The 26,644-nt window shown below is 43.4% G+C and overlaps 1 protein-coding gene across 1 annotated transcript in view; it reads left to right on the top strand.

The window, feature by feature from the left end:
- Positions 1–26,644, top strand: part of LOC126091978 (PHAF1 protein CG7083) — a 141,018-nt gene that overhangs the window by 37,350 nt on the left and 77,024 nt on the right. The window contains exon 6 of the mRNA XM_049907343.1: positions 6,802–7,018. Within this exon, the coding sequence (XP_049763300.1) occupies positions 6,802–7,018 (217 nt within the window). The remainder of the gene's footprint in view (positions 1–6,801; positions 7,019–26,644) is intronic.

Consider the following 26,644-nt stretch of genomic DNA (forward strand, 5'->3'; position numbering starts at 1 on the left):
ATTGCTCCTCTAGTGTGGGTATTGCTAAACACTGACTGCAGGGCACCATTCGAAAGGTGCTGTCATGGCCCCTTGCCCATGACTTTCAGCTTTCCGCTGCCAAGACTCATGTCGTGCACTTCTGTCGCTGTCGTACTGTTTGTCCACAACCAGAACTTTACCTTGATGACCAGTTACTTAATGTGGTGGAGGCTCGTTGCTTTTCGGGACTGGTCTTTGATGCCTGGCTGATGTGGCTTCCCCATCTCCACCAACTTAAGCTAAGGTGCTGGATACTTCTTAATACTCTTTGTTACCTCAATAACACCAGCTGGTGTGCTGACAACACTGCCGTTCTGCAGCTGCACATAGCCCTGATCTTCTTCCACCTTGATTATGGGAGTCTGGTGTATGGTTCTGCCTCGCCATCAGCCTTGTGGCCACTTGACCCAGTATACCACTGTGGGGTCAAAATTGCAACAGGAGCCTTTTGAACCAGACCTGTGAACAGCCTGCTTGAGGAGACTGGAATCCCTCCACTGCAGATCTGGCACCAACAGCTACTCAGTTACATTATACATGTTGGCACTTCCCTTTAGCATTGAGGCTGACTTGTCCTTTTTCCTAGTAGAGAGGTCCACCTCCAGCAACAGAGATCCAGAACTGGAGTCACAGTTGCAGTTTGACTGCATGTCTCTGCTCTGAACTCTTTAACTTCTCCCACTGTCGCCTCTTGTAAGAGAGAAATTGCATACGCCCCCATGGCATGTATCTCGACCTCGGATCTGCTGCAATTTATCCTTTGGACCAAAAGATTCAATTGATCCCATGGTGTTTTGCCACCCTTTCCTGGCTGTCCTCAATGTATTTCCAGGTTCAGAAGTTGTTTGCACTGGCTGCTCAAAGGGTGATGGACAAATCAGTTTTGCATACACACATGCAAGGTGCATTAAACTATGCTCCTTGCTGAATGACTACAGTGTCTTCACTGCTGAATTGGTGGCCATCAAATGAGCCCTTAGTCATGCTCATTTGTGCACTGGCAAGATGGTTCTAATCTGCAGCGACTCCCTGAGCAGTCTTCGGGCTGTAAACCAGTTCTATCATCACCACCCATTAGTCACAACTATCCAGGATTTTCTTTCTGGTCTCCACCAAGTTGGATGCCTAGTTCTCTTTGTTTGGAACCATGGCCATGTTGGGGTCACAGAGAATGAACATGCCAACCACTTGGCAAAGTTGGCTACCAGGATGCTGATTTTGGAAATGGTGGACCCAGAACTTGACCTTGGTCAACTCTACACCATCAGTCGTTGGATGTCTGGAACTCGGAATGGTTCTCCCAGAAGTCCCAAAAGAAACTGAGGGCAATAAAGGAGAGCAAGACCACATGGCAGTCTTCCCTTCATGTTTCTTGCAGGGAATCTGCTGTATGTTGCTGGCTATGCATTGGCCACACTTGGCTGACGCATAGCCACATAATCCAATGTGAAGACTCACGTTACTGTCGATGTTGTGTCCACCTGTTGGTGGCTCACTTCCTACTTGATTGCCTGAATGTGGTTGCTTTGTGGCAATCTTTTAACCTTCCTGATACGCTGCCTTCAGTGTTAGCAGATGACGCCCAAGCGGCTGACCTGGTTTTATGTTTCACCCATGAAGATGATTTCTATTCGCCTCTATGAGGTAGGGCACTTTGGCCTCATTGACTGCATGAGGGGCACCCTTTACCTGCTCTAGCCCAGGGGTCCCATGGCGGTCCTTGCTCAGCTGTCTGGCCAGTCCCCTACCTTTCTCACCTTTTTATTCTCTTTGTTCTTTTATGTTTGCCCTTTTTTAATTTTTTATCTTTCCTAAAATTTTATCATCTTGTTTGGACTGCTCATTTTTTTGGGGCTAACGTACGCTGTGGTGGGGCTGGTCATATGCAGAGGGTTCATCTCCCACCGTGCTTGAGGAACCTCCAATTGCATTCTGGACAAATCAGCTCACACATCTTACCCCTCTCACTCCCCTCCTACTTCTCCTAGATTTTATCTCTGTCATATTGTATCTTGCTTACAATTGGGCTTCACAGGGTTGGCCTTCTGTGCCCCTCCTCCAAAGATTATTCCTGTTTCAATATACACAGGATGAAGGGACCAATAAGCTCACAGTTTGGTCCCTTTTAACTTCAACAACCATACAGCCAACCCATATCACACATTTACATTCCATGCATGCTGATGTTCCACCTGATGAAGCCAATGGGGATTGTCAATAGACCAATAGTGCTTCTTTCAGCAGTTTATGTGGGCGTATTTAGTAAATGTGGCTTCATCAATAAACATGATACATCTGGAGTATCTTGTCTTAATGCCCTGTATAATTCTCATAATTGTTTCCATGATAGGGATGCACATTTGTTGATGGAGAATGTGTATACACTTGCTTAACTCGTGCTCCTTCCTCGTGTGATTGCATAGGAGCTAATGTGTGGATCAGCTGCAACAGCAACAAGAACATTAATTGCCTTCTTCTGTCTTGACTTGTTTTCTTCTGTTACCTTGTCTAGGTGTTACACTACCATTTTCACATAACTGGTTGAAGAGGTTGATATATAATTGCTGATATGATGGATGTCTATTGGGACATCTTGTTTCATACACTGTACAAGATACAAACTGCATTCTTCCTACACTCTCCATACACTATATCATCCACTCGCTACATAGTGCTTGGACTGACACACACCAACTGATCAGTCACAGCAAGTCACAGTGTGCTCAAGGAATACACAAGCACACTTTAAGCCAACGTAACAATGAACATCGTACCTAGCAACTACACAGGTTGAACGGTACAAATGAACAACATTGTACCCAGCAACTACACAGGTTGAACGGCACAAAACAAGTGTCAGTGTGGAAACTTTGCACAGTACAATGTTTTGTAAAAGACTCACACTAGACTCCTGCAACAAACACCACTGGCATTCTAATTTAGCTTACTTTTAGTTTGTTGTTGTCAATAGGCAATACTCCATTAAAAAAAAGATGTGTGTGTATGCACAATAAATACGTTTTCTGAGTATTATTACCATCTGTTGGCTGGCTGATAATTAATATGACCCCCTGACTACCAGTCCAGTCTTGAAAACTGCAGGTCAGTTGATTTCTGCAATATTTCCGGTGCAAGTTTTAGGTGACTAATCCTGTGTATTACACATACCCTGAGGGCACAATTGTCTCTTTATAGGTGTGGAGCACTTTTTAATCTCTTCGGCAAACACAATTTGATAAAATTCCTCCTTGTTTTCTAGCTATTTTACTGTGTGGAACACTACAAAAGCCAGAAGTGTTGCAAATGAATTATTTGTAATGGTTGTCCACTTTTTCTTTTTTTTGGTATGATATACTCAATGCCTATTACCATTTCTGTTCTCCAAACTACCATTAATAGATGTGTTATCTTAGAATACAGGCAATTCTTATTGGAAATGGTCATGGTGCTATATATTTAAGTACAGGGTGTCTCACAAAAGATGCCTAGGAGGATTCCTCAGCTCGTGCGGTATTCAGCCACCGGCCGCCACCACCGCATCTACCAGCAGCCGTCACACCCAACTATTGGCCACTAATCTGCCCATAGTCAGCTGCATATGCACGTCCCCTGAGTTAAGCATATACAGTTTTGCCATCTGTTTAATTTAAGATTACGTTTACTTACAGTAGGTGCTCAAAATGATGTCCCTCTGTATGGTAAGAGCAGCCAGACATCTTATGAAAACATTTGTAAACACTTGACGAATTTTGACTGCCAAAATCTGGAAAATGACTAGTCCAATCCTGTCTTCCAGTTCTTCGAGTGTGTGGGGATTGGTTGCATACACCTTGTCTTTCAACATTCCCCAGAGATAAAAATCATACAGATTTATATCTGGAGAACGAAGAGGACAGTTGACTATCCTGTCGTCAAAAACACTTCATATTGCTGTCATAGAAGCAGTGGCGATGTGTGGACTTGCATTGTCCTGCATGAAGTAAACGTACATCTTTTCATTAGGGATTAGTTACCAAAATAAGGATGCAGTATATTGTTCACATACCTGTTGGAACGTATTGTTTTGTGGAAAAAGAGTGGTACAGTAATCCGTTTTGCGCTAACTGTACGCCACATTCCTGTTTTCACATCATGCAGAGATTGTTGATGTAATTTGTAAGGGTTTTTGGAGCTCCAGCATCGATTGTTCTGAGAATTTACATACCGTGACACATGCAGCCATACTTAATTATAAAAAACACGCATCTCAGAATCAGCTTCTCCATCATGCACAGATTGTAACAGCTGGTTGCAATAACGATGTTGAGCAACAGTATCAGAGTTCCTCAGTTCATGCACTATGATTATTTTATATGGTTTCAACATGAATGAGCGCACAACTCTGTGAACAGATGCTCTTGACATACCGGTCTGAAGTGCCAAACAGTGTAGAGTTTCTCTCGGACTTCTCTCCAAGGTCTCCACTATCACCTGTAATTTATTTTTGGTTAAAACATTAGGTTCCCTAGACCTTCATTTTTGTAACACAGATCCAGTCTCTTGAAATTTCTTCACTAATCTGCATATCATTGAATCATTGGGAACATGCACACTGGGAAATTTTCATATGAATTCAGGCCTACTTTCCACACACAAATTTGTTTTTGCATAGTTCAACTCAAGAAAAACTTGTTAATCCTTCATGTATACCATGCCAAATGGATACTCAACAGGAAACTCAAAACAAAACACCTGAACACTAAGTCATACAGTATAGAAGATACACAAGTGGTTTTTCTGAGGGCGAGGCCCAGCGACATATAGGCAGGGAAAGCCATGACTTGGCGCAGTTGCAATAATGATGCATTTGAAAAAACAAAAAATATACCAGTACACTCAGCCAGTGTAGGGGATGCACGGAAAGTATTGGTGTCAGAGAACTACTCATAATGCCAACTGCCAGACACAGCAGAAACAGATGACAAACACACTGCGTGACTAGTGGACCCCTCCCAGGTGTCTTTTGTGGAACTCTGTATTTTAAATTTCTCTCTTTTTAGCCAAATAATATGAGCTCTCCATGCCAAGATAAAAGCCTGTATGCATTAGTCTGAGTACACAGTGTGACAAAGAAATTCATCAAATTTTTGTTTAACTGAAATGTCCGATAATGGTAATTTTCTGTCTCTCTTCATCTGATTTGTGAACTTTATATTAGAAGGCATGATATTCATCATATCAAGGAAATGGGGAAGAGCCATAACACTATTTGACCAAGTCATGAATGTGTCATCAGCACAACAAAAGAGTAATGGCATACTTGATTCCCATAATAAGAAATTAGCCACAACTGGATACACTGAAATATCCCTAGTTGATTTGTTGGTCTTTTGTAAAGCTTTTTTCATCACACAAGAAGCATGTAGTAATATGAATATGCTAGCCACTTGCTGGCCTACTCAGTCCTTCATGCAAGAGAATTAGCATATCTCTTATGATTTTTGTTTCTTGTGTATAGATTTAAACGACATAACAGCAGCTGTTACACAAAACAGAGCAAAATGTGGGAAGATAGGACATCTCATAACACTATATCCAGCAGCTGTTGACAGTTGAAGGCTGAAGGTGTGGTATCTATAAAATGTCCAAGTCTTACAAATGTATTTTTGCAGAAGACATTCTTTAAACATGAATTCTATAGTTTGTTCATGAGCTCCAAAGTCATTGGAGGAAAGGTTGCAGAGTCCTCAGTTGTTCACAATGACATTGTATAAGGCACTTCCCATAATTGGTTGAGTCTAGTTCACACATTCCTTTTTGGAATGAATTCCTCTTGCATAATAATGATTTTTAAGTTGTATTTATCTACAGGTAGTATGTATTTCAGGTCACCTCAATAAATAAAGGCAAATTTCACCAATCAAAATATAAATTGCACCTAGACAGATGTATCCAAAAAATCATAAATATCATATTATTAGCAGAATCAAATAATGGGAAATTCAGGATCGAATAATGGCAATACTATGGAAGGATAAATTGCTACCCAGCACATAATGGAAATGTGAGTCAAGGACAGGCACATCATTTGTGTGTGTGTGTGTGTGTGTGTGTTTTGCCTAATTCAGAAGAAGGCTTTTTGGATGAAATCTTACTTGTTTAGCAGTCTTTTTGTTGTGCCTCTCTGCAACTCATCATTTCCGGTATACAGTGAATAGTGGCCTTTCATAATATTTTCATATTACTAGCAACTGAAAATAGACAATCCAGCAGAGAGATCTGTAACACCTTGCTGATACATTATGGTTAAGTTCTATGTCTAGCACCATTCTTCTTAGGTGTTGAAATTATCCTTCATAACTTGCCATACTGAATTCAAGTACTTAATCCAATTTGAAGGAAAACAGTCTAGGATCTCATGGATTTGGAGGTCATGTCATGGTTTGAGAAATATAACTTTCAATTCACGTATTGTTGCTTCCAATCCCATGAGTGGCGGAGGTGTTATATTAGTGATTGTGTGCAACCATAATGCAAGTGTTGACTTCAGTGACAGTTCTGATGCACTCTTGAAGGTGATCATCATTCTTGTTAGTATGGCAGCTGCATTGCAAGACTGGGTCACACCTACCCAATTATTGTGTACACTGAGGTGAGAGATGTCTAACTCATTTTTGATACTGCTAAATGCAAGTGTATTGAATAAAGTGAGAGCCACATTTTAACTTTTTGTACTCAAAAAGATTCAGTTGTTAAATTATGATACATAGAATAGAAGTAACACTCTTATGTCTTTGGCAGCCAGGTTATGCACATGGCCTGGGGTCTCTGCAGTTTCCTAATGGATCTTCACCGGTGGTCTCTCGGACATCAGTGTACAGCGGTAGCAGTCTGAGTGAATGTCGCACACCGCAGTTACCACTGTGTTGCTACCATAACCACCTGTATCTGGAACGTGCAGAGGTTATTCGGGAGAGACTAACTACATGTGGCCTTCGTTTGCATCTCTTCACTGAAGGTAAAATAATCCACTGTCCCTTAGTTGTTTAAGTGTTGAGTACCCAATATTGCAATCTCCAAAATAGCTATATTTAATAATCATAATTTAGAATTCTGTTCTGAAATAACTTGGCAAGTTTAATAAATGGTTAAGAACTATGTGATGCAATTTTATAATAAATTAATTGGAAGCTCCTTAGTGCCCAAAACGAGCAATATTGATCACATGAATTTTGGTTTCAAATTGGACTTTCTTTTCAATTAAGTGTATGGTGATCTGCAATTTTTAAGATATTGTTATCCTTTCTGTCTGTGTTTTTGTGTGCTCTTACTTACGTAATTTACTATCTCTATTATCTGCCCGAAGTGGAAGATGAGCTTTCTTAGTGTTACGTGACTTTCCTTATTTTGAGTGTTATAAACTAACATTACAGGGTTCTCCTACTGCAGATGATGTCATGAATTTAGCAGCAAAAATTCTGTGCATTTCACATGTTTATTTACACACTTAAACCAACATCTGGAATTTACTGCATGAGAGTCTGTGTATACCTTTTTTTTCTTTTTAGTCTTGCGCAAAATTGGTGCTGTATCATCAGTTATAAACTAAATTTGTGCTTCTTAGATATTTGTGGCAACAGCAGCCTCATTAAAAAACAACTGTTCTGTAATATCATTGTATATTTAGGTAGTTTTTCTTTTCTTTTTTTTTTTTTTTTTTAAATAAGAAAGATTCCTATGACTGTGCATATCTTATTTCAAAGGAAATTGTGGGCTACAGTTGGGTATTCTGTAAATTTTGGCAGCAATATCTTGTTAGGAAATACTTTTCTCCATTCTTTTATCCATTTATTCTAAGCTATTTCCAGCCAAAAAGGCAACACCTGCTTTCTTACAGTAATTTTCCGCAGTCTGAGTTTTGGCTAGGCCTTGAATGGTATACTTCACAATTTGTTGTTGAATCTTTACTTTTATCTTTAATATGCAATTTTTATTATATATTGTAAATGGATAGATAAAAAATCTACTTACCAAGCGGCGGCAGGGGAACACACACACACACACACACACACACAAAAGGGTTTAACTTTTACAAGTTTTCGAAGCCAGAGGCTCCTTCTTCTGGCAGAAGAGTTGAAGGTGAAGGAAGAGGGGTGAAGGGAAAGGACTGGAGAGGTTTGTTGTCCTAGTGTTTGGTTTAATGTGACAATATATTTTAGTTATTTTGTTTTATTTGCCTATACTACCTGATAACTTACAGCATTAAGACATGACGATTTAGTTGTAACTTATATAAAAATGAAAATTCAGAAAGAAGTTGCAGAAATGTAGTGTTAGAAATATACCAAACAGAAATGAGCAATCAGTGTGTCAGTTTGTTACAGCATCAGACACATTCACAGATACCATTACACATAACAGTAACTCCATCTTCACTCTCGTCACCATGAAATGAAAACTATTAATCACTGACAAATTGTCTGAGTTCTTTGAAATAAACACAATATTGAGCTGTAGTAAGCTCACCAACTAGTTGGGTTTTATTGTAAGAAAGAGATATGTACCTCCACAAGTTCTCTCATGGACAAACATCAGCAAAATGGAGTATGAAAAACAGCTGTAATGTATTTTATAACAGACGTAGTGTAGCAAGCAAAGAAAGTAAGTGCAACAAAGATTTAAAAACTCGTGCACAGATCATCTAGGCATTTTTGTTGCCTAGATCAGGCATTACTAATATTGCAAGTCACGAAATTCTGTATTTAATGTTACATTGCCCTTAACACGGAAAGACATTTGTAGTATGTAAATATTTCTATCACCATTCTAATTTCACTCCCTCCACTATTCAGTCATATCTTTGGATGGAGGACATGTTGGTTTTTTTTTATTGTTTCTTTCATAATTTTTTGTACAGTTTTCATTTTGTTTGATTTTAGGTTAACTTGAGAAGGTAGAGGTAGAAATATATTGCAATTCAAAGTTATTTGTCACCTTGAAGTAATCAGGAAAACAGATTTAGACAAAGTGACATGAAGCAAAGGAAAATGGCTATACATAATAACTTTGTTTCACATATCCTGCAATATTAAAGTAGTGTTACATGTAGTTTTCAGTAATACATTAGTTTTCTTTGTACATAATCAGTTTAATGATTCCTTTTATTTTTATCTACTCATGAGGTTGGATTATATTTTTCACCCTGGATTAGAAGTTTCTTTGTGCTGTTTCACCATTTGATCAGGTCTTGTGAAAGACTAGGGAAAACCAGAACCAGAGCCTTCAACCACATGAAAAGATTTTTCTTACAGAACCTCGGTTCTGAATGCTTTTAAAGCACCATTTTGTCACATTTGTGACTGAATGCTGTTATGCTGTTATAGCAAGAGCAAACATGATTTATGGAACGTAGTACCGTGTAGAGCAGCATGTAAGATACAGGTTGTGTGTAACACTGAACACGTTGACTGGACAACAGTAATACAGCATAAAGAATAGGCCACACTTGTTTGTGACTGCTTAAGTATTACTGTTTCCTTGGTGGTTCACCAGAGCACACCAGGGGCCAACCAAGGTGGCATCTCTAAGTGGGAGTGTGAACTGTATGAACGTGCGATCCCTGAAATAATACGCATCATAAGTAAAGGTACAAAGGGGGTGGGAAAGCCATATACATACATAAAAACACTAGGTATGGAAAAATTGCGTGACAGAAAAAAAGCACTGATACTGGAAAAAGATCACGGGTACCAAAAAAAGCACTGATATCAAAAAATCACTGGTACTGTGGGGATAAAAGCACTGATCTCACAAGCCACTGAGATTATGAGTCACAGAAAACACCAGTGATGGCGCTGATGTCCATTTCATCAACTGATGACAGGTGCTGCAGCATGTGGCAGGCAGGCACTGGCGAGTAGGAGTGGAAGCAGTGACGCGTGATTTGGTGTGCCGTTCTCCCCTCTCATGAGAGGCTGTATGGCAGAATTGGGGATAGCATTTCCATAGTGATGTCCTCATTGAGGTCATCACCAGAGGCGTCAGCATGGGCGTCGGAGACAACAGCCGCACAGGGCCCAGCAACGGAGGCGGTGGCGGCTGCGGCATCAGGTGCAGCAGAGACTGCACTATCAGTGGCAGTAGAGAAGTGGTGCAGAGGCAGGAACTCAAGACAGCAATCTGCCAGGCAATGACCCCACTGTGGCGTGAATCAGACCATCTGTGACACAGGAACAGGTGTCAGTGGTGGCAGGGGTAGGGTAGGTGGTGGGCTCTCTAGAACAGACACTGCAAAGCACGGCCGCAGCTGGTCGAAGTGACCGGACTTCCAAACGTTAGGAGTGTGGATGAAGCACAGGTGCCTTATGAAGGCAGGAACCTAGTTCTGTTGTTGGCCGAAACCGTGAGCGCAGACAGGAGCACCCGGACGGAACACTCATGGAGCAGGCAACACCTTTGGAGGTGGCGTAGGATGCAACAGCTGAAGGAGGGTCCGTGGCTGGGGTCCATGTAGCTCTTGTCCCCCACCAAATTAAAATCGTACAAGCAGTCTAAAGGAACTTCCGGGAACATATTTCTGTGACTGAGTTTTAAATGTCCAAACCATGCATTCAGCCTCACCATTAGATTGAGGATGAAATGGGGGAGTTGTGAATGGCAAACACCAATAGCCAGGTAAAAGGATGCAAATTCTTGAGAAACTAACTGGGGGCCATTATCAGTAACCATGGTATATGATAGCACCTAAATTGCAAAAATCTTGGACAGGGCCAAAATAGTGGCTGCTGCAGATGGGACGGGCAACATGCCATCTAGGGAAAGTTGAAATAGGCATTCAGTACCATGAGCCAATACTAATTTAGAAAGGGTGCAGCAAAATCGACAACTAGAAGCTCCCACGGGTGCTGCAACGTTTACCAGGGAGATAAAGATGCCCATGGGGCTGCCTGTTGCTGAACATTGTGTGTGCAAGCAGTGAGAAGCCGCATAATGTCCCCAACTATGCCCAGCTAATACATATGTCGACAGGCCAAAGCTTTGGTGCGAGAGGTCCACCAATGACCAAAACACAAAATCCACAGTATATTATGGCCTAAGGAAGCAGGAATCACAATCTCTGTAGCTAACAAAAGAACCCAGTCAAACACAGAAGGCGGTGCTGGAGGGAGAAGTAATTATGCAAGGGATCCAAGGCACAGCCCGGGGGATTTTCTGGCCAACCATACTGCACACAGGAGAGGACCTGACTGAGTAGAGGATCCACCACAATGGCTGAGGTGATTGTGGCACTAGAGATGGGAAAACCATCGACCGCTTTCTGATTCTCAATGTCTAACTAAAAACAAAGCTATTCATCCAGATCGAACAGTAGGTCTGGCCCAATTGGAAGGCGACATAAGGCATCGGCATTGGTGTGTTTCACTGTCGGCTGGTAATGCATCTGACAATGATAATGAGACACGAGAGAACCCATCAGTGCAAACATGCTGCCTTTTGTGTTAGCAGAAGAGCCAACACCGTGTTACGAGTGGAGGCCGAAATGCACGCATTTTAGCTCATGCAGGCTGGCGTGAGGAGGGAAGAACTATACTGATGTGAGGTCTGGAACATGACAAGGAATGAGAATTCAGAAAGCGGACGTAATTAGTTGGATACTTAACTTTAATCCATTAATGATGAACATCGCTCTTGACGGTACATGATTCACAATATTATCTGTTCAGAATACATTCTTGAAGATAAAAATTATAGTAACTGAATATGGCACCTTGCTAGGTCGTAGCAAATGACGTAGCTGAAGGCTATGCTAAACTGTCGTCTCTGCAAATGAGAGCATATGTAGACAGTGAACCATCGCTAGCAAAGTAGGCTGTACAACTGGGGCGAGTGCTAGGGAGTCTGTGTAGACTAGACCTGCCGTGTGGTGGCGCTCGGTCTGCAATCACTGATAGTGGCGACACACGGGTCAACGTATACTAACGGACCGCGGCCGATTTAAAGGCTACCACCTAGTAAGTGTGGTGTTTGGCAGTCACACCACACTGCCTTGTCTGGCACTGAAGTCTAACAACAAGCAAGGCTGTGCCACCCGCACCCTGCCATTCGGACCGCGAGGAGGTAGGGACCGCCTGAAAACCTATTCCAGGGTGCACGCCAACATGCGGTGTATGCGCCCGTAGAGAGACAGGAGGGGCCAAATGGTCGACCTCCATCGGGCCGGGGCACCCGATGGGCGAAGACGACATATGGTCTGGAGTGGGCAAGAGTTCCCTGTCGGAGGACAACTGGTCATGGGGAACAATCGGCGGCACGTAACCAAGGGGGTGCCCGGCGGCTGCAGCGACGCGTCAACTGCAGGCGTCGCCGGCAGGAGAACAGGCGGCAGCGGCGCGTGGCCATGGGGCAAAATGGTAGGCAGCGTCGGTAACACCTGGGGTTGAGGTGAGCCAGTAGATGGGTCCTCGGGGTGCTGACCGGATGGCACCATCGCTGAAATCAGACGCCAAGCGGCAGATCCCATGTGACGACAGAGGCGCAGCTGATAAAGATGCTGGCGCACCTCACAAGAGGCCCCCAAAACCAGATGCATAGCGTGTCCAAGGCAGTGAAGAATGCACCGTTCGAGCCAACGCCGTGAACCTCGATAGTGGCGGTAGTAGACAACGTCGCCTGGGACAAAAGCAGGTGTCTGCCGCTGCACAGGAACCTGATGCGACGGATGTAGCAAAGACATCAAGGTTCGATGATGGCGACCGTGGAGCAACTCAGCCGGCGAGTGACCACCTCGGGGCTGAGAGCGATACAAGGACAAAAAGAGCAATAACGCGTCCTCCCGAGAATGTGACTTTTTCAACTTCAACATCTGTGACTTGAAAGTCCTGACCAATCATTCCAGTGGCACCGTTTGACTGTGGCGAAAATGACACGGACATCAGAGGTTGAATACCATTGGCCTTGCAGTATGACTGAAATTCTGCGGACATGAATTGTGGGCCATTGTCGGAAACAATTATCTATGGAAGACCTTCAATGCAAAAGATAGCAGATAACGCTTGGATGGTGGCAGATGATGTCGTGAAAGACAGCCGGACAACAAAAGGAAAATTACTGAATGAATCTATCACAACCAACCATCGAGCATTCCAGAATGGACCAGCAAAATCGATGTGTAAGCATTGCCAAGGGAAGTGGCTTTTGGCCATGCAAAGAATTTCCGTGGTGGTGCTGATTGTTGTTCGGCACACACCATGCAAGAAGAGCACATATTCGTAATCACGTCATTGATTCCGAACCAAGTACAGTGCAGAAGAGCAAGTTGTTTCGTTCTCACTAGACCCCAATGTCCTTGGTGGAGAAGCTTTAAGACGGAGGACTGTAACGAATGTGGGACCACGACCCTGGACTGATCATTATCAGAACACAAGAGTAAAACACCACGTCAAACAAAAAGTCTCTCCTTGTGAGAAAAAATTGGCGAACCAACAGGTCCCCAATCCGTGACTTTGACAAGGGCCATTGCGTAGCAACAAAACGCAGGGTTGGCAGTTGTGGCTGTAGCTACACGATGAAAATCAATCGGAAACGATTCAACCATGTCATCGGTTTCCAAATCAATGAATATGCAAGTAAGTTCGGAGGAATCGAATGACCAATCCTCAGCAACAGGCAAACAGGACAACGCATCAGCGTTTACATGCTTAGCAGTGGACCGACACAAGATATCGTAGCGGTACTGTGAGAGGAAAATAGACCAGCGAATGAATTTCTGCACTGTACATGGAGGTACAGGCTTGATCAGATGAAAAAGCGATGTCAGAGGTTTGTGGTCTGTGATTATGGTAAAGTGACGACCATATAAGAAGTCATGAATCTTTGTAACACCAAATACGAGAGCCAATGCTTCTTTCTTGATCTATGAATAATGTCTTTGCGCGGACGAGAGCAATTTGGACGCAAAGGCAATAGGGCGATCGTGCGAGCCATCTTTGTGGGCAAGCACAGCACCGATCCCGAAATCCGATGCATCCACCATCAACAAAAAGGGCTTCTGGGGATCACATGGTGTAAGGCAAGTATTAGAAAGAAATGCCGATTTCAACCGGCAAAAGGCGTGTTCGCATTCCGGCGTCCAGACGAATGGAACACCTTTACGGCGTAAGCGATGAAGCGGAGCTGAAATGGAAGAGGCATGCGGCACATATCTGTGATAATAGTTGATTTTTACCAGCACACTCTGCAGCTGCTTCAAATTCTGTGGCGAAGGCAAGTCGTGTATGGCACGGAGGTGCGTGGGACTGGGATGTATGCCTTGGGCATTGAGTACATGTCCCAGGTATGGCAAGTCACGATCAGAAAACACACATTTGTCCTTCCGTACGTCGCAAGACCTGAAATAATACTCTGAGATTGGCTAAATGTTCTTCTTCCGTCTTTCCAGAGATCACAATATCGTCCAGATAGTTTGCTGCAGTAGGGACCGACGCACAAACAGTTCGTTGATATTGCTGAAACAATGCAGGGGCAGATGCACACCCGAATGGCAGTCGTTTGAATTTGTACAAACCAAGATGCGTGTTAACCACCAAAACGCGCTGGGATTCTTTGTCCACCGGTATTTGCAAGTACGCATCTGCTAGGTCCATCTTCGAAAAATATGTGCCTGGGCACAGTTTGTCAAAAAGATCTTCCAGGCAAGGTAAAGGAAAAGTTGCAACCACTAGTTGTGGATTCACTGTTGCCTTGAAGTCCACACAAAGTCTCAATTTTCCTGAAGGTTTTGGTAAAATTACTAAGGGTGATGCCCAGAGAGAAGCCTGCACCCGTTCAATTACACCTTGTGATTTCAAATCGTGTAATGTTTTTGCGACCTCATCATGCAATGCATGGGGAGCATTACGCGCTCTGAAAAATTTTGGTTGCGTGTTTACTTTCAGTTCCAAATGTGCTTTATAGTTCTTAGCACAACCGAGGTCCGGTGCAAAAATGTCTGCAAATTCTTCACATAGACGAGAAACACTGTCAGAAGGCACAGTCTGCTTCACTGATAGGACCTGATTTGCTATAGTAAAGTTAAACAACTGAAATGAATCGAAACCAAACAAGTTCACTGCAGAAGAAGAACGTAGGACGTAAAATGACACAAGTTTTGTTTGTACTTTGGATGTTGCAAGAAGGTAGCACTGTCCTAACACAGGGATCTCTTGACCTGAATAGCTAGTTAACTTTACATTTGCGGCATGCAACGGAGGTGTGCCCAGCAGTTTGTAAGTGTCCTGATTGATCAGTGAAACTGCAGCTCCGGTGTCGAGCTGGAATGGTATCACTTTGCCGTTAATGTCCAAGTCTACAAAAAGTTTGTCCTGCTGACAACAAGAGCGACTGTCTCGTGCAGCGTGAACTGACACTGCTACAAAATCACTTGCGACTTGCCGGGAGTTCCGGCGATGTCGACGCACACTATTTGTGGGACGAACACAGTCACTTTTAGAGAGAGTAGCACTGGGCAGAGTTGAATTTCCATGGGTGAAGGTTTGCGAGCCTGAGTATCCGTGGTTCGATTCCAATTCCTTCGTGAAGTAAAGGGCCTGTAATGGTTTTGAGTTTTCGATTTGAGCTTTTTCTGGCAAACACTCCGAACATGTCCTTTTTTATTACAGTAAAAGCAAAGAGCTTGGCGTGACGGGCATTTCTCGCGCGAATGTTTATTAGTGCACCGCGGGCATGATTTGAGCCCTGCATTTGCTTGCCGGCGCGGCACATGTGGCTGAGAGCCTGGAGGCAGCGGTGCGGCCGGGCGCGAGGGCTGTTTACTGCTCCGTGCAGCTCGCCCGGCGGGCCAGTTAACCTGACACATAGCTGGCGAAGTTTCAAATGATTCCTGAGAAAAGTCAAGTGTGTCCTGCCGATCCAATATGTCCATCACTTGTTGAAGAGAGGGATTGACTAGTTTCAAAATCTGTTCCCTTATACGAACATCAGAAACGTTCTGTGCAATTGCATCATGTACCAAAGTATCTGAATATTGGAGTCCACATTGACACGAAAGCACAATCCCTAGTAAGGCCTTGCAAGGTTGCAACCCACTCCCGATTAGTCTGACCTGCCGTACGTATTGTATGAAAGAAGGTATACCGTTTCGCAACTACATTGACTGATTGTTTGAAATATGCATCTAATGCAGACAGAATTTCTTCGTAGGACAGAGTTTCTACATTGCGTCAGGGAAATAATTGGACTATCACACGGTAGGTTTGCACATCGACATACGACAAAAGAAAAGGCTGCCGCTTGTTACCTTGAATTCTGTAGGCGGCGAGATGGAATCCAAATTGGTGTGACCACTCCGTCCAGCTTTCCAGTGCAGCATCAAAAGGTCTGAGGGTCGGTGCAACTGCATGTTGTGGCTGCGTTAGCGGTGGAGTAGCGGGTGCCACATCGTTTTGCATTGCACATTGATCCTGGACGAGATGTCCAAGGCCATCCAGTAATGCCTGCGTCTGCTGATTCTGTAAGCGATAAAATTCAGGCAGTACATCTGGAAATTGTGGTGAAGCCATTACACAATGAAATCAGGGCAGTCTCAATGACATATGTCAGTATATTTAAGAACACCATTTTTACTCCTCATCGCTAATTTTGTGTTAGCAGAAGAGCCAACACCATGTTGCGAGTGGAGGCCGAAATGCACGCGTTTTAGCTCACGCAGGCTGGCATGAGGAGGGAAGAACTGACATGAGGTTTGGAACATGACAAGGAATGAGAATTCAGAAAGCGGACGTAATTAGTTGGATACTTAACTTTAATCCATTAATGATGAACATCGCTCTTGATGGTACATGACTCACAATATTATCTGTTCAGAATACATTCTTGAAGATAGTAATTATAGTAACTGAATATGGCTCCTTTCTAGGTCGTAGCAAATGACGTAGCTGAAGGCTATGCTAAACTGTCGTCTCTGCAAATGAGAGCGTATGTAGACAGTGAACATCGCTAGCAAAGTAGGCTGTACAACTGGGGCGAGTGCTAGGGAGTCTGTGTAGACTAGACCTGCCGTGTGGTGGCGCTCGGCCTGCAATCACTGATAGTGGCGACACGCGGGTCCGACGTATATTAACGGGCCGCGGCTGATTTAAAGGCTACCACCTAGCAAGTGTGGTGTTTGGTGGTGACACCACACTGCCTTGTCTGGCACTGAAGCCTAAGGGTTGAAAAGAACAACCAGTGGCATGTGATCCATGAGTAAGTGGTATTTGGAACCATACAAAAAGATGTGAAATGTCTTGAGAGCAAACGTAGTCGCTAAAGCAGGGATGGCCAAGAACGTGGCATATGTGCATCGCTCCCTTCTGACGTCACACGTCCCCCACTGCCACACCAGCTGACTGCGCGCGCATGCGTGGAACTATGAACACGCCGCACGCGACAGTGCATTCGCGTAAGCAACACCGCCCTGCTAGCATGTGGCTTAGTTTCATATTACGACATTTGATAATATTAAGCTCTGTACAACACATCATGTTGAGCAATACTGAATCTTTGTTGGCTGTTCGTACACCTACAGAAAAATAACAATAACTCTGGGTTTGAAACTGCATTACACCAACAATATTGTGCTTCTCACATCGTCACTCGTAAAATTCTTACAACATTTAAGCTGAGATATAGAAACAGACTTGAAAGTAGTCTACAGCATGCAGTATGATGTGGAATAAGTGATTCCAACTACATGTGAAACAAGCAAATTTTATATTCTGGAACTACTGTACAAAATTTGCAATAACTACATTCTCAACAAAACATATGACAAATACAACAAAATTATCACAATTAATTTAATTATTTTTGGTTCACTGTAGGCATAATAAAGTACATATCTGGCACAAGCTGACGGTACACGGACAAACGCAAACAGTTTGTCATATTTTCATCACTCAGATTGACACGTAATCCTGACTTATTTAGTTTCATAATCGAAATAAACCTTTCGCACACGTATGTCGATCCAAACACTGATATAACTTTTGCAGCCTCATTGGGGAGACGGGGAAACTCTTCTCGAGGAAAACCTTCGTAACATTCCTGGACAGTTTTTACGTAAAAAAATTTGTCCTTTAAACTGGTATTACTATGCAGATTGATCAATTGCATTTACAAATGCACTGGAGTACTTTCAACTGAAACAGCAAAGGGTCTAGAAAATAGTTCAAAAACAGATGTCAGACTGGCAGTGTCCTGAAAACGTTAAGAAAATTAAATAGTTCCTCCAACACAGAAACGAATTCATCAGAAGTTGCGTTCTCTCTGACTTTAGAGAGCGTAGGGCAGTGGGCAGTATTCATTTTCATGAGTTGTTCCTTCCACAATGCAAGTTTCTTATTAAATGCATCCACATTTTTCATCAGATCAGAAATAAGCTGCTACTCACCTTGCAAAGTCTTATTGAGAGTTTTGAAGTGTGCAGTCAGATCAACTAAAAAGGTGAGGTCTGCAAGCCATTTTCGATCTAATTTTGGCTCTTCTAATTTTGGCTCTGCCTTTCCTTTTTCCTTCAGGAACTCAACAATAGCGAGTCTTAAATTGAAAAATCTTTTGAGGCATGATCCTCGACTTAACCAACGTATTTCCCAGTGGTAAATAACATCTCCTTACTCTTCGTTCAGTTCCATGAGAAACTGTTGAAACTGACAGTGTACTAAGCCATGCAACTTCAAAAAATGCACTGTGGTGACTACCAGCTTCATCACGTGCTCCAAATTTGCATACTTAGCACAAAGAGCTTCTTGGTGTACAAAACCATGAATTCTGTACAAATCTTCTGTCGATCGTCCTAGTTTTTTACGCAACAATGCTACAAGCCCATTTTGAGCACCTCAAATTGCTGGCGCTCCATCCGTGGTGACTGAAACAAAAATTTTCCAATTAATGCCAACTGCTTCAACTGCCTCTTAAACTGCTTTTAGCAAGTCGGTACCCGTCGTTGTGTGTTTCATTGGTACTAAATCTAACAGTTCTTCCGTCATGTGCAAATTTGTGTCGACTCCAGCAACATAAATCACTAGTTGTGCTGTGTCCGAAATGTCGGTCAACTCGTCCAAAGCAATCAAGAATGCAATAAACTTGCAGGCACTATCAATTAACTGCCAGTAGACATCCGCTGCCATACCAGCTATGCGGCGAGCTATTGTCTGTCTGGAAAGACTAGTTTCACTAAACTTCTTTACTTCCAGTGGCGTCAAGAGTTCCACCACCTCAACAGTACACTCCTTGATGAAATCACCATCACTGAAAGGCTGATTCGCTCTTGCAATTTTGAGTGCTATTTTGTAGCTTGCTCTTATAGACAGGTCGCTACGTTCGGTTGAAGGCTAAAAAAAGGAAACAAAAATTGAGTGAACTCTAAATTCGAATTCTAACTACAAATATGTACAAATACAAACATCGGAATCACAAAGATTTGTAAGTGTTACTCGCGTTCGGTCCGTCTCACTGCATAACACTAAATCTTCTTAATTCCGCCAACTTGTTCCCAACAAAATCATTAAGTCCTTTGTGTGTGGTGTTATAATGTTGTTCTATTGCAAGTTTGCGGTGCCCGGCAAGTATGCGACTGCATAATAGACATTGAGAATTTTCATCCTTCTCTTCAAAAAAAATATTGCAATTGCCATTCAGCTCTGAAGGCTTGTGACGTTGTGTCGCTACCCCCCCTCTTTGTGAGCGTGTGTTCAATTGCAACAACCACTGTACAGTACTTATAAACTTCCTACAAATCGCTAACAAATAGCGAGGAATAAGCATGGCTGCCACTACGAATCAGCTAATGCACCCTACGCCGGATGAAAAGATGTCGCATCGCACAGCTAGTGTAATGTCGCACCGTGCCGAGCAGTGCCACGAAAGACCAAGGAAAGCTGAGTAGTGGCAAGGCGGACCGAGCCCTGGACGGCACGCATGCAGCACATCTGTACATGCGTGCAGTTTGGCACGCCGTGGCTGTCTCTACACTAAAGCCTCCCTTCCAAGTCGAAGTCCTATAAGTGTAAGCAGTGGGTTGTTTAGACACTTCCACATGTTTGTGCACCAACAACGCACCAAGACTGTGCTGAGAGGCATCTGTAGCCAACAAGAGATGTTGACCCAGCTGAAAAGTGGCCATATACGGAGCAGATTGAAGCTGAGATTTAAGCAAAGTGGACAGTTAGTTGCAAGCTTGGACGCATTATTATGCAGAAGCGCATGCAGGAGCTGAGCAACAGTGAATGTGTCTGGAATAATCTTATGGTAGTACACAACTTTATCTAGAAGCAACTGCAGTGCCTTAACAGAGGTCGGCTGTGGCAAAGCCACAATTGCATCAACATGGTGACAAAATGGTTTGACCCCTGTATGAAACCTAAGTACTCAGTTGACAGCTAAAAAAAATTGATATATGGCAAGATTGCACTTGAGACCCACAGACTGCAAAACAAGAAAAATAATCAGAGATTTCTGAGGTGGCCTTCGGTGGAAGAATCCAAAAAAGATATCGAGGTAATTGATGCAGCCAGGCACAGAGGTTGTCAGCTGTTCTAAAAAATCATGAAAAATTGCAGACGCACTAGCAATGCCACAAGGCAAGCATTGATATTGGTATAGGATGAAAGGTGTATTGACAATGAGGAGACACCTAATGGCCTCATCTAAGAGGAGTTGGAGATACACTTCTGACAAAGCCGGCCGCAGTGGTCTAGCGGTTCTAGGCGCTGAGTCCGGAACCGCGCGACTGCTACGGTCGCAGGTTCGAATCCTGCCTCGGGCATGGATGTGTGTGATGTCCTTAGGTTGGTTAGGTTTAAGTAGTTCTAGGTTCTAGGGGACTGATGACCACAGATGTTAAGTCCCATAGTGCTCAGAGCCATTTGAACCCACACTTCTGACAAATCAGTCATGGAGAAGCAGTGGCCGCCTTATAATTTTGCAAGCGACTCATCAGTGTGTACCAAAAGGTATGTACCTATCACAGACTGTGCGTTAATCGTGAAACAAAAGTTGCTGCAGAGGCAAAGCTTACCCATCGGCTTCTTAATGGTGAATTATCACCAGTTGTGTAGCCCAAGAACTGGAAGAAATAAGCAGAATGACATCAAGCAACACCAAATGGTGTTAATTCAGCCTTGATAGAGTTGCACTGTGCGACAGGCATCTGCCGCGGCGTCGGGGGGAGAAAAACAAGGACGAGTGGACTCTGTCGTCATAAAGTGGGTCTGAAAACGGGCAACACAGCTGAGCCCAGGAGAAAACAGAGACGAAACTCAGAGCAGATGGACTCCAGTTGCTGATATGGACCATGATCTGACACTAAATTTACCTTGTCAGCAACATAGGAACGGAAAGTATTAAACGCATCTAACCCAAACTGGTCGTGGTACGGGAATGATCCACAAGGGAAGTGAGGGTGCATACAACAAATTTGGAACAGACTGGAGCAGGGAACTGACCTAGGATCGGAATCTGGCATTTATTGTTGCTAACCAACTTTTGTGAAACCTGTGTGAGGGGAAGCGAGCACAAGTCCATGTACGTTTGTGCATTTGCTAAAATAACTGTAGCTCCTGTGTCTACTTGCATTTTTAGCAGTTTATTAAACATACACAAGTCAATAAACAATTTTTTTTTGGAGAGACAGTCATTGCAGAGATAGTCATTGCAGAGATACAGTTTATGTCCATCGGTACAACTGTGTCTGCCATGTTTGAAAAACAGCCCAACGCTTAGGGCACACAGCATGCTCGTGCTGGACGAAGCAGTATAGGCAAGTTGGAAGGGGGGGCGCACACCGCTGTTTTGATGTAGCCTGTTGCTGCTGTGGCCGTAACCAACACTGCCCCATGCGATGCTGAGTCGAAGGTTGTACTGCTGCAGTGGCCTCCCCGTCTTCCTGAGCACTTGCAGCATAACTAACAGGAATTGACTGAGAAACTTTTAATACCTCCCCCCACACAGCAAACTGATTCCCTGTGGCTCTGACACTTCAAAGGACTGTGCTATATTGAGCACATCTGTAAGCATCGGATTCTCACATTGAAGCACTTTTTCGCAGACTTTCCCATCCTGGGCCAGACAAATAATGTCACCATGCATCATACAATCAACATAGAATTCATGATGGGGACTAATGACAAATTTATGATGATGGCTCAACCTGTGTAATTCTGCAGTCCAGACTTAAGATAGGTTTTGGCATTTCTGGCAATGGTAAAATCCTACACATATTATAATAACATGCCTCCTGTCACAGTAATAGGTTGAGAAGCATGCACATTCCATCAAATGACAAGCTAGCTAGTTCTTGTAAAGGCACAGGTTGGCACAACTGATAAATGCACAGCGAAAGCCAGGCGAGAAAGAAAGCCCACACGGTTTGTATTGTCCCTACGAAAAACTTGGAAATGTTGGCATAACCATGTCTTGTAGGAGTCCGTATCTGCAGCCGATTAATTGTATGCTGTAAAGGGTGACGGTTGCAGTGACAGGAGAGTAACCTTCTGCAAACACACAGATGTCACTTGATTGAGAGCAGTGGCTAGAGCCTGCTGTTGTTCCACGAAAGTTTGCTGCTGAATATGAGATGTTGGAGTGTTTCTTCCATCAAGACGTTTGTCGGGAAATGTAGCACTGACACTAACACTAAGAGAAAATGTAACCCTCACTGGCTGCCAAGTTTGTTGCAGAAATAACAAACATGATTTATGGAACACAGTATACTTTATACAGCAACATGTAAGTTATAGGCTGAGCACTTGTTTGTGATCCCTTAAATAAAACCAGAGCATGTCAGGGGGCTGACCCAGGTGGCCTTGATAAGCAAGTTGGCAAACTGTAGGGAAATGTGATCCCTGAAATTGCACACATTATGAGTGTGAAGGTACATCATATGCAGTTTCGTACATAGGCACATGGTGGTAAAAATGTTCAGTAGTATATACACTCCTGGAAATGGAAAAAAGAACACATTGACACTGGTGTGTCAGACCCACCATACTTGCTGCGGACACTGCGAGGGGGCTGTACAAGCAATGATCACACGCACGGCACAACGGACACACCAGGAACCGCGGTGTTGGCCGTCGAATGGCGCTAGCTGCGCAGCATTTGTGCACCGCCGCCTTCAGTGTCAGCCAGTTTGCCATGGCATACGGAGCTCCATCGCAGTCTTTAACACTGGTAGCATGCCGCGACAGCGTGGACGTGAACCGTATGTGCAGTTGACGGACTTTGAGCGAGGGCGTATAGTGGACATGTGGGAGGCCGGGTGGACATACCGCCGAATTGCTCAACACGTGGGGCGTGAGGTCTCCACAGTACATCGATGTTGTCGCCAGTGGTCGGCGGAAGGTGCACGTGCCCGTCGACCTGGGACCGGACCGCAGCGACGCACGGATGCACGCCAAGACCGTAGGATCCTACGCAGTGCCGTAGGGGACCACACCGCCACTTCCCAGCAAATTAGGGACACTGTTGCTCCTGGGGTATCGGCGAGGACCATTCGCAACCGTCTCCATGAAGCTGGGCTACGGTCCCGCACACCGTCAGGCCGTCTTCCGCTCACGCCCCAACATTGTGCAGCCCGCCTCCAGTGGTGTCGCGACAGGCGTGAATGGAGGGACGAATGGAGACGTGTCGTCTTCAGCGATGAGAGTCGCTTCTGCCTTGGTGCCAATGATGGTCGTATGCGTGTTTGGCGCCGTGCAGGTGAGTGCCACAATCAGGACTGCATACGACCGAGGCACACAGGGCCAACACCCGGCATCATGGTGTGGGGAGTGATCTCCTACACTGGCCGTACACCACTGGTGATCGTCGAGGGGACACTGAATAGTGCACGGTACATCCAAACCGTCATCGAACCCATCGTTCTACCATTCCTAGACCGGCAAGGGAACTTGCTGTTCCAACAGGACAATGCACGTCCGCATGTATCTCGTGCCACCCAACGTGCTCTAGAAGGTGTAAGTCAACTACCCTGGCCAGCAAGATCTCCGGATCTGTCCCCCATTGAGCATGTTTGGGACTGGATGAAGCGTCGTCTCACGCGGTCTGCACGTCCAGCACGAACGCTGGTCCAACTGAGGCGCCAGGTGGAAATGGCATGGCAAGCCGTTCCACTGGACTACATCCAGCATCTCTACGATCGTCTCCATGGGAGAATAGCAGCCTGCATTGCTGCGAAAGGTGGATATACACTGTACTAGTGCCGACATTGTGCATGCTCTGTTGCCTATGTCTATGTGCCTGTGGTTCTGTCAGTGTGATCATGTGATGTATCGGACCCCAGGAATGTGTCAATGAAGTTTCCCCTTCCTGGGACAATGAATTCACGGTGTTCTTATTTCAATTTCCAGGAGTGTATTTACATTGTAGTAAACCCATGGCATACCTAACCGTCTACAAATACTGCTGTAAAACATTACTGGAAGTATCCTGGGCGGGGTATGGTCCCTTAATCTCATTAATTCCAGGATAGTTACGTAAATAGGCTGCAGCATGGGTTATTGCAGTGATTTTGAATTGTCCTGTGTAAATCAGTTGCCATTTCTTACTCTTTTTAGTAAAGAGTAAGGACTTAACATGGTTTCTAACTAGTACTCCCTCTCCCACATGAAATTTCTGTATTTTAGATAATTTTCTGTTAAAGTGTTGCTTTCTCTGTCTAGTGCTTTCTGTATCTAGCTTTATCTGTCAATGTTACCAGAGCTTGTTTTACTATCACCTCCTAAGAAAAATCATTTCTAGGGAGCTGTTGAAATGGTTTCACCCACTCATCATTTTCTAATTTGTTAAGCAGTAATCTATTTGAAGTACAACTGGTTGAAGTGTGTTATGAACTATTAGATATCTCTTCAAATGATGTTATATAATTTATCCAGGTAGTTTGTTTAGTAGAACAGTATGTTCTGATGAATCTTAAATTCTGTACATATTCTCCCAACTGCATTTGTCTCAGGATGGTAAAGTGGAATCAGTACTTGTGTTATGTTGTCTCCACTGAGGAAATTTCTCCAGCTTATGCTGGTGAAGTTATTTGTATTTGATAAGATTGATGCTGGCTTGTCAAGCTTTGGAATGTAATCATTCACAAGTCTCCTGATAGATGAGACCTCATAACACTCAAGACTGTTTACAGTTTAATGTGCATAATGAAAATGTCATTGCCACAATTTACAAGGGTTTGTTTGGTATAATGACACACAACTTTCCCCTGAAGCATTTGTTTGATAGTTTAGCTTTCTGACAGCCAAGCATGTGTTTAATATCTTTCGTACCTTCTGTCTCATACTGGGAAAGTAACAGTAGGAATTAATTTGATTTGCCCATTTAATAACACCGAAATGTCTTGGGTGCATGGTGCATGATGCACGATGCACATACCATACTTTACTCCACTTCAGATTGGTATCCTGTAATTTTCTCATATTTTTACACATGTCCACATAGTTCTTCAGTGTTTCACATCTTTCATCAGCAAGATTCTGAAATCCAAAGATTTCTTCGTGCAGTCTGGTACATTTTATCAACCTTCAGGTCAAGTGCATCTGCTTCATTGTTGTTTTCACCTTTAACATGAATTATTTCAATGCAGAACTAGTGACCATCTGTCTGGCTAAGCATACATGCAACAGCTTGCTGCACAGTAGAAAACTTAGATGTTCATGGTCACAAAGCAATTTGGTACAATTCATGCAAGGTACCAATGGAACTTTAAAAAAAAACCCAAAGTGCTGCGAGGGCTTCTAACGTTGTGGTTGAATACATTTTCTCGCATCAAGATAAAATATGACTGGCAAATGCTTTAGTGTAAGTCATAGGTTTGCAATCTATGTTCATTACTTGAAACAGACAGTTGCTGATGCCAATTGAGGAATCATCAGTAGGAAGACACAGCTTTTTGATTTTGTATGGGTTGTTTAATTTTATCAAATGCAGCCTGGCAATCTTTAGACCGGTATGATGGTACACATTTACTTAGCAAGTTTAACATAAGAATTTAATCTTTTCATGCTTAAATTTTGTTTTCGTAAGTCTGCATATATATTTTCTATAACATCAGCATGACGTTAAAATGTTTTTGTTGGTATTAATAAGTCGCCCACAAACAAGGTTACTCTGTCAAGTAACTCAAATCCTGGTACAAGATAGAGTGCTTTGATAAACATACTTGAACTAATGTCCAAGCCGGAGGGCAACACTTTAAATTGATAGTACCTTCCTGGATAGGTAAAAGCAATATATTTTATTTATAGAGGAATCTGCCAGTTGGCAGTATGGTTATCTATGCTAGTTAGACATTTAATTCTGTGGAATTCCTGAATCTATTCTGTTTCCTGGTCTGCTCCAGAATGATAAAATATTCCTAACAGCCCTGGCACTTAAAACAAGTCTACTATTTCCTCCTTGTTTCACTACTTTAAATAGCGGGCTACAATGTGGGCTTGTGGATGGTTTGATTACGTTCCTGTCCAACGGCTTTGCAAATTTCTTTGGTGACAGCAGGTATGTTTGCCCACATAATGGAGTAATAATTGTAGTGGAAGGTCTTGGATGGAATAACAAAAGGTGGCATTCATAACCTCTGATTATTACAGGCCTTTCTTGAAGGAGATCT

This window comes from Schistocerca cancellata, chromosome 7 (genome assembly GCF_023864275.1).
Source record: "Schistocerca cancellata isolate TAMUIC-IGC-003103 chromosome 7, iqSchCanc2.1, whole genome shotgun sequence".
NCBI classification, from domain to species: Eukaryota; Metazoa; Arthropoda; class Insecta; order Orthoptera; family Acrididae; genus Schistocerca; species Schistocerca cancellata.